Raw genomic sequence first — 9706 nt, forward strand, 5'->3', positions numbered from 1 at the left:
GCTTTTCGGGCTTTATATGATGCGTTCATCAAACTTTAAATAAATACTGTAGATCAACGAGGTCGTTTGAGAAACGTCTGCTGTCAAAGACCTCATGTGATCAAGCTGTCACCTCATATAACAACACGACACGCGCGAAACATGTTAATGTTCATGTGTGTGTTCATGTGTCATGCTAATGCATTAGTAGTTTTGTGTGTGTGTGTGTGTGTGTGTGTGTGTGTGTGTGTGTGTGTGTGCGCTGCTGTCATACGTCTCTGCTGTTTCAGGGCATTACTTTCTCTGTTTTTCTCTTATTATTATCTTCTAAAGTGACTGCATTAAATAAAACATTATTTTCGTTATTACTAATTATTAGTGATATGTGCCGTAATTCGGTCATAAAGATTACGGACTATAGCTGCATTTAGCACTGCATTAACAGTAGTCGATCTACTGTGGGTCACTTTCAAAGTGGAACACGCATACATACAGTTATAATAATTAATTTTAGTGAAAACTTGTAAAATAGGCGTTTCATTTCAGTTTGTGCAAACATCTTATCTACAGTAATTAAAATGTACTATGTATCTATGTATCTATCTATCTATCTATCTATCTATCTATATATATATATATATATATATCAGTGCTTTGAAGTCATGAAACAGAAGTTGAACTGATCTTCTAAAACAAGAACAAATGTGGGCGGGGCTTGATTGTGTCTGTGGGGAATTGATTGGCTGGTTGGATGGTTGTGGTTTGCTATTGGCTGATCTCATGTGAGTGACAGGTTATAGCCCCGCCCTCGTCATCAGAGAAGAGAAGAGATGCTGCAAGAGGAACTGATTCTCAAGATTATTAACACAATAATGATGTGCACCGATAAATCATTTATAATAAATCCTACAATATTCCGTAAAAAAATAAGAATTTTTAATTTCAAGGTGACTTTACCAGGGACATGCACAAGGACAGATTAATTGAGAAGTAGAGGAGGAAAATCCCAAAAATGAGTCTGTTATTTACCAAAACTTTAAACGCATATTGATAATATTTTCATTTTGTAGACATGAGAGTCCTTCCCGTTGACCCTGTGACACACGCATAGATCACATGACCCGCATGTGTGCCTGACCGTCACTCAGCCTTCGCATGCCGACAGCAGTGGTGTTTAACGCCTGTCAGACGCAGTCATGAATCAGTGCGCCTGTTTATCCACTGAGTTATTAGATAACGATGTAAGATTAACTACCATCTAATATATTAACTATATATCCACAACAATATGACGTTAAAGTATTACACTGAATATTACTTTCTAATATAAAATGGCAATGCAGTTTTTGCAACTTCACAGGTTCTGTGTTTTGGCAAATTATTATTTTAGATATCGGCTTTGCTTAGTTTTCCATGTGTATTTCATAAGTTCCCTTCTCCATATGCAATACTAATGTGTTCATAAGTCACGTGCAGCTTTAAATTACCATAGTTTGGTCAAAAATACTCTTCGTAACGGACGAACACGGTCATACACACACACACACACACTACAAAGTTCCTGACTCCATGTGAACTGAGAGTCCGGTACTGACAATAAATACAACATACATTTGTAATATTAACTTATCCAGTTTTTTTTTTCATGAAATAAAAAATAAATCTTTTAAGACTGTTATGAAAATTAATGTTGGCAAATAAAAATCTGACATGAAATCATGAACGTATGAATAGAAAGATCTGCTAGATCATGATGAATCAGTGTTATCGATAAAGACTCTGAGAGGAGTAGCAGCCTGAGGTAAAGCTGAAGAGTACATCAAATGAGTTCACGTTTTCGAAGCCATAACTAGAAACAACTTTATTATTACTGCATTATTAATATCATCAGTGATGTTTGCCCATCAAGCTTGGAATATGACCGTCTCAAATAACCCAATCATAGTCAGTATCAGCGCTGCACGATAGCAAAGAAAAATGCGGTATGTGATAACTCATTAAATAATGCGAAATGCGATACGATAATGCTTAAAGTGTGTGAAATAAACTTAAATTATGAAAATTAAAATGATATAACCTACATGTGTTTCACATTCTTTTTGTGACGAGAAAACATCCCTACAACTTCTGCCAGTGAGCATCAGTGTTTTACTGTGGGGTTCAGCTTATCCTACATACGGGTTATTAAAGGGGTCAAATAATGTCATTTTTGTACAAGCTAATATGATTCTTTAGGGTCTAAATTAAAAGTTTGTAATATACTTTAATTAAAAAATTCTCATTAGTATTGTAAGAAAACACTCATTTTACCTGATCAAACACAGCTCTGTTTTCAGCACGCCGTTTCAGTGCATGTGCCTTTAAATGATAATGAGCTTTGCTCACCCCGCCCCTCTGTTCTGTGCGTACACCGTTTGTAATAACACAATAACCATAATGCGTTGTTTATTATAAACGTGGGATTATGAAGTATATTGAGAACGTCATACATAGAAAACATGCCGTGATGTACCCTGAGTGAAAACAACCACATTCATCGTGAAGTGTGCTAGCGATTTGCAAAGATTAATATAAAGATTAATAAAACATTACACTCACTCACTTCTTCTGGAGGTGCAGCAGGAACACGGATAGTTGGTACCGATCCTTTTTTCAGGAGCAGCTTCTTAGCAAAACCAGCTTTTTACTGACCCTCGTTTTTAAAGCAGTCTGGTGAAATGATTCGGGCAAACATGACAGCATTGACGTTGATTGTGAGGAATATTCCCTTCGAAAACAAACTCAGCCACTGTGTCTTCAGCGGTTCGGACTTAGGAACATCATCAACATGATGCTGTGTTTGTTATTACACCCAAGAACAGAACACCACAATCGCTAGACGCCATTCTACTCAGTGCTCCAGCTATCAGCAATGAACGCGCCGGTTGGCGCTGGCTATGATTGACAGCTCGCTCACGAGGGCGGGTCTGTGTTGAAACGCTGTCAATCAACCATTGTGGGAGGGGCGTCGATTTTGTGATGTCACAAAATCGAATGGCTTGATTCAGGAGAGGGGGAAACATATAAGGAGATTTAAAAAAACCACTGGATGGATTTTTATTTTATGATGGTTGTGTACAGGCACTGCCGACACACATTTCAGTTCAATCAACTTGTGAAAGTGCATGTGCCATTATATGACCCCTTTAACAACAGAAACTCAATAATCAAATGTAAAAATAAAACACTGCTTAGTTTTCACTGTGTGAATTAAATATATCCTGATTCTTATTAAAGCTGCAGAAGTGATTCGGCCGAGAGCAGCGAGTGATTTTCTCTGTGTTGTGTTCATGACCCGTTATTGCAAGCTGTGGCGATATGCATATAGCGATATATACATTTGCGATATTCCGATAATCTCGATATATTGTGCAGCCCTAGTCAGTAATGTCAGATATTACATTTGAGCTGAAACTGGCATTTAAATATGACATTTTGGTGATCAAAGATGAGTTTAAAGCCAAGGGATATAATGATTGACTACAGGGGGACTTTAAGTTGTTTGTCAGAGTCTGTCTGCATGAGCTTATCGTGTGTTTGTTGGACATTGCTCTGTGATTGGTACAGTGATGCTTCAGTGCTCATTGATGGATTGGTGTGGTCTTGTTCTTCTAGGGAAACGGTGTTCTTGCCAGACGGGCTGCTTCAGGTGAGCTCTGACTCTTGCATGACATAGGTGGGGTTTTCTAAAGGTCTTGTATCTTTCTTTTTCTGACAGTTGCAAACAAACATGATTAGATGTTGCTTTTTCCTCCAGGTATATCATCCGCCAGTCAGTGCGTCTCCTTCAAGAACAGCCCGTAAGTATCCCTCAAGTCCCACTCTTCACTGATCCCGGAGGATGTGTGTGGTGAGATCTCACTGGATTGTGTTGTTGATTTCTAGGAGGAGTGAGACCCGGTCAAGCGTCTACCAGATCAGATACTTCAACACCACAGCCGCTCACAGTACGTATCAGCTCACGCTCCGCTTCTGGAAGCTAAGGGGAAAGCGGCTATAAAGTGTTGCACAGCATCCACCTATTTTTATGCCTAGGGCCCTATAAAATCTGTTTTATTTTATCCGTTTTATTCAGTTTTTTTTTTTTTTTACCCTTTACTGTTATTTTAGTGGTAAAAAGAGTGCTTTTAATGTTAATGATTAAAATGTACACAAATAAAATAGGAATGACTTTAAATTTATTGAGGTAACAAACATCACATTTACTCAGTACTTTTCAGGACAAATACTGCATGATGCAACATGGTTCCTTCGTTAATAATTCGTTACACAGAACTTTATTATATTAAATATTTAATCAAAAAGGATTCACACCTTCACTAAAATCCAAACATTCAGTGTAAGAGTCAAAAAATGACATAACATTATTTATAGCAAGTTTATTTGATTCACAGCTTATTTAGAGTTTTGACCTCGACAGCCCAGCTGCATTTACCCCGAACAGTCTAAACTAAAAGATTGTTTTGGTAATTGTTCTACACATTGTCAGATAACCTGAAAATACAGTAGTTTATTAAGGTTTATCTTGCTAACCACTCCTTAAGAGGTGTTAAATGTGGTTTGATTTGTTTACATTAGTTAATGTATTAGGCTAACTAACATGGACCACGAACAATGGAACCTCATTGTAGAGTGTTACCGATTTGTTATACGCCGATTCAGTGTTGGACTGATCAGTTGTTTTAACCATTCATTAAAGTGAATCGGGTCAAAGGAGTCATTACTTCGCGAATCGGATGTGTCATTAGTGGACTTGTACGCGTTGTGATTAACTCGGCAGTTAGGACATCGCACAAGATTTGTCAACACAAAAAAAAACATTTCATCATTGGATAGGTTTTGTTTATTGAAAGTGTTTTTTTTTATGTCAGCTGAATGGCCGGAACGCTTTTCAGAGAAGATAAGGCAACATAAAAAAGTTTTTTGTTTTTTTTGCACAATTCACACCCAGCGGTAATTCAGGAAAAAAATATTCGAATGCTCCACGTGAAACTTCGGTCTTCCGATCTTTTACCATCGTGTCAATTCTCAATTGATTTTGATTAATATGCGCGAGGGAGCGAGAAAGAGCAAGACAGCGCGCGCGACCGGGCCTCTCTCTCTCTGCTCGTTCTCTCAGTAATATGCGCCCTATCGCAAGCGCAGCAGTCATCTACATCACTCACCGATCAAATAAGGCTTTGGCGAGACAAAAAGAGAGAGACGCGTGAGTGACAGAGAGACGGAGGGAGAGCAGGGAAAGGAAATGCAGCTGAATGAACATGCTGTGTGTTTTATATAGCGTAAAACATTTTTATTAACGAAACGCAGTATGTGGCGGCCGGTGTTGATTCTGTGGCGCACCGCCATGAGTTAGTCTATGTGTGGGAAACACTGCGCCCAGATTTGTTTCCCCCGGTCTACATTTTCCTCAGACATACGTTTTTCTCCCACACAAAAACAGAATTTTAGTAAAATTCCGTGTTGACACTAGATTCCGCTTTAATTTTGCCAATTAAAATTTTTGGGAAAGCTGAATGGAAACGCCAAGATATGCATACATTATAAATGCACACACTAAAAAAAACACACATGCACTCAATCGAGGAGGATAATTTATCTGTTAAGAAGCAGAGCATGTGAGCGGAGTGGAGCGGGCGGATCTTGGACAGCGCAGAGCGGCATTTTTAAAAGGACGCCCTATTTCCCGCTCCAATTTTGCTCTGCTCACACCACGAGTCTGAAGCATGCTCAGTCAAGCCTGTTAAAAAAGTTAGCTACTTCGAAAAGGAAATTGAGAAGTCATACAGGTGTACTATTAATATAAAACTAACTAACAATAATGTAAAACGAATGTGGAGACATTGTTTCAGTCAGTAAAGATTAATTTTGGAATCTAAAAAGACACATCTCTCGAAAACATGAAAGTGTGCTACGTGAACACGCTGGGAAGAAAGCAAAAGGTTAACAAATTGAATACGGTAACTTGTAACAAAGTGTAAATTAAATATAGCGTAATATTCAAACACTTGATACAAGCCAATTTAAATTTTAATCCTGCGCGCTGCGCAAAAGTTCAGTTACAAGAATTTTGGCCTAATAGTTAATTTAGCCTACTTTTAAAACATTTATGTATATTTTTTTATATAATTTTTTTTAAATATTGTTAGGCCCATTTATTCGTTTAATTTTACAGCAGTTAGTGTGTACAATGGATATAAGCCAATTTAAATTTTAATCGTGCGCGTTGCGCAAAAGTTCACTTATCAAAATTCTGGCCTTTTAAAACTTTTATGTATATTTTTGTTTATATAATTTTTATTTATATTATTAGGCCCATTTATTCGTTTAATTTTACAGGACTTTTTGTGTAGGCTATATTCCTTCTTACATAGGCCTGTAATTTGAAATAAAGCATTCATTTGGAAAATGAATGCTGTTGTTACTCATTAGTTCTTTAGGAGGTAAGGCTGTGGTCTAAGCTAAAAGTGATATACATGTAGATTTTTTTCCTTTTTTGGAGAGAGCGGGGGGCGATTTGAGTGGAGCGCGAAGCAAACCTTGTTGAGCGCTGAGCGATAATGAGCGGAGCGGCCTGACGTAGCTTTGAGCGGGGGAGCGGAGGGGTGAACAGTTCCGTGAGCGATGAGCGGAGATTCTCACCGCTCACATGCTCTGATAAGAAGATATGCACATGTTTACAGTGCTATGCATAAGTTTAGACACCCATGCTAAAGTTGACTAAAAAGAGGAATAAAAAATCATCTTTTGGAAATTGAACTTAATGCCTTTATTTAAAAAAAATAGGAAAAATCCAACCTTTAAGGACACCAATTTTCTTTGTGAATGAATAATGTATCGTAAATAAATAAATGTTCTTCCTTAAAATACAGGGTGCATAAGTCTGGACACCCCTATGTTAAATTCCCATAGAGGCAGGCAGATTTTTATTTTTAAAGGCCAGTTACTTCATGGATCCAGGATACTATGCATCCTGATAAAGTTCCCTTGGCCTTTGGAATAATCATCATCACATAGCCTTCACCATACCTAGAGATTGGCATGGGGTACTTTCCATAAGATCATCTCTCAATGCAAATCAAACTAGCTATTAGGCTAACTGAAATAAAACCATGCCAATCTCTAGGTATGGTGAAGGCTATGTGATGATGTGGGGCTATTTTAATTCCAAAGGCCAAGGGAACTTTATCAGGATGCATAGTATCCTAAAAAATAAAAATAAAAAAAAATACTTAAAAATAAAAATCTGCCTGCCTCTATGGGAATTTAACATAGGGGTGTCCAGACTTATGCACCCTGTATTTTAAGGAAGAACATTTATTTATTTACGATACATTATTCTTTCACAAAGAAAATTGGTGTCCTTAAAGGTTGGATTTTTCCTAATTTTTTAAATTAAGGCATTAAGTTCAGTTTCTAAAAGATGATTTTTTATTCCTCTTTTTAGTCAACTTTAGTATGGGTGTCTAAACTTATGCATAGCACTGTATGTGTTTATGATGGGAACACATTTACCTAATAAATCCCTGGATGCACAACAATAAAGTCATGTGACCTTGGCCTGAGCCTGTGATTGGATAACTGGAGTAACCAGTGGACCAATGGCATCGCAGCATCTCAGATGTTGGTTTGGCGTTGTGATTTATGGCTGGACGACCGGTGCATCATCGTGGGCTGTATGTGTGACACCCCGCTTTACATATAACGCACTGGTAAAGTGCGTACAAATGGATGCAGCCTTTTCAAATTCTTATCAGCTGTTGGATGGGGTCTCAAATTATTGTGAAATATTTAGCTTTATTGCACATCTCTAGAATACTTGATTCTAATTCGTTAATCTCAGCATTCAGTGGCATGATATTTATTATTCTGTGGTTTGTCTTGACTGAAAGCTGCTTGCTAGAACCCGATTTCTTCACAAAACTTTGCTAATAAAAGATTTAACGTTAATTAACTCAAATCAATATTTTGTGTGAAGTAATAAGCGCGATAATATAAAGGCACATTGTTGCCATGGATGCTGATAAATATTTAAAATGTGAGGAATCATGTTGCAATAATGATGCTAGAATACAAATCACGAAACCTGACATGTTTTGAGTGCAGAATTGTTTATCGAGTTATTAGTGCTATTAATTATTTACCTTACATGTAATAAACTCTGCTCAATGCTAATGCAGACGAACTTAGAGCGTTTCTTATCTTTTTGTTGCTGAAGTGTTTGTGTCCACTGCACTTTTTTTAATCAAATTAACTAGTGAAACAAATTGATTTTGTTTGTTTATTTTAAATTACACAACCATTTTAGGCAGGCTTTTCTTTCTGTGCAGTCATGTCTTCAGTGGTGTGAAGATCTCTGTTGGTTAACACGTTTCTACTGTTGCACACCACATTAAATGTCTCGTGTGATTGCAGGGAATGAAGTTATTACGGTAAAAACCCCAGCGTTTGCGGAGTCTGTCACAGAGGGAGACGTCAGGTGGGAGAAAGGTAAGATGTGTGTGAGATCAGGTGTGTGTTACACACGGTTAACCTGATTGGACCTCGTTCACCCTGTTTGTGTCTCTCTTAGCTGTTGGAGACACGGTCTCTGAGGATGAAGTTGTGTGTGAAATTGAGACTGATAAGGTAAGAAAAGTGAATGTGATTTTGAAACTACATGGGTTGCAATCAAGAACCGTTCTAATAATTGATATCATATGTCATGCCAGTGCACTCAAACTATGTGCACAATGAAAGTCTGTATGTTACAAAATGATTAAAATCACTGTACAAAAAAATAACATAAACTGGTTAAAAAAAGCAGCAGAAGGGTTGCAAACCACAGACTAAGAAGTGGTTTTGCAGGAACACACGTACTACTCTGAACACAGTGATCTGTGTGTGAGTACTCCTGCAGTTATAGTTCATAAACATCAGTTGCGTATACTCCAATTTTCAATTATGGTCAGTTTTAAATCTAGATTTGATGTTAAACATTAAATGTTTTGATTAAAATGTTTACGCTCCTTTTCTTCTGATTGAGGTTCTGACTAATCAAGGATAGTAATAAAAAAAAAAAGTCCCTCTAATTGTTTATTAGCATTTTTTAATAAGTTGAAGGGCTAGATAAATCCTTAACCTATGTGCAAACTCAACCGGCATAATGTACCATGTGCCAAATACACTGCGTTTGTTTCCCGTTATACATGTAGGCTGTGTAAGTGTCAAGTCAGCTTAATTTCTATAGCGCTTATATTCAAAGCAGCTTCTCATGGATAAACAGATGAAAACAAGACGATAACTAAATAAAAAACAGTTATGAATAACAAAAACTTCAGCGGAAATCTGTTGACATTTTTGTCAACGAATAACAACGAGATTAAAAGGTTAGGGAGGGACGATTTGGAAAGAGATGCAGTCAGAACTGATGTCCTGTGTTTGTGGTAGATGCGCACATTTAAATTGAAGCGTGCTGATCTATCCGGCGGGACGTATGCTGGCATACACTTCCTGCATGTCTCATAAAACATTCAGAAATATGAACGTCTGGGAGAAAGAGAAGAGCAGACATAATGGAAGAGAGCTCAATTCGGTCTGGTTTTCTGTGCGCACACAGAAAGCCGCCTCTCACACAGCACACAAGTACTGAATAGAGCTCTCTTTTCGTGTTTAAAGGTGCAATGTGTGATATTTCTGAGGATCTATT

The 9706-nt window shown here is 37.5% G+C and overlaps 1 protein-coding gene across 1 annotated transcript in view; it reads left to right on the plus strand.

Moving 5' to 3' along the window:
- Positions 1 to 9706, plus strand: part of dlst (dihydrolipoamide S-succinyltransferase) — a 29500-nt gene that overhangs the window by 311 nt on the left and 19483 nt on the right. Inside the window, exons 2-6 of the mRNA XM_081394499.1 lie at positions 3634 to 3667; positions 3776 to 3818; positions 3904 to 3965; positions 8434 to 8508; positions 8591 to 8646. Of these exons, the coding sequence (XP_081250625.1) occupies positions 3634 to 3667; positions 3776 to 3818; positions 3904 to 3965; positions 8434 to 8508; positions 8591 to 8646 (270 nt within the window). The remainder of the gene's footprint in view (positions 1 to 3633; positions 3668 to 3775; positions 3819 to 3903; positions 3966 to 8433; positions 8509 to 8590; positions 8647 to 9706) is intronic.

This window comes from Scardinius erythrophthalmus (genome assembly GCF_964197995.2).
Source record: "Scardinius erythrophthalmus genome assembly, chromosome: 19".
Taxonomy (NCBI): Eukaryota; Metazoa; Chordata; class Actinopteri; order Cypriniformes; family Leuciscidae; genus Scardinius; species Scardinius erythrophthalmus.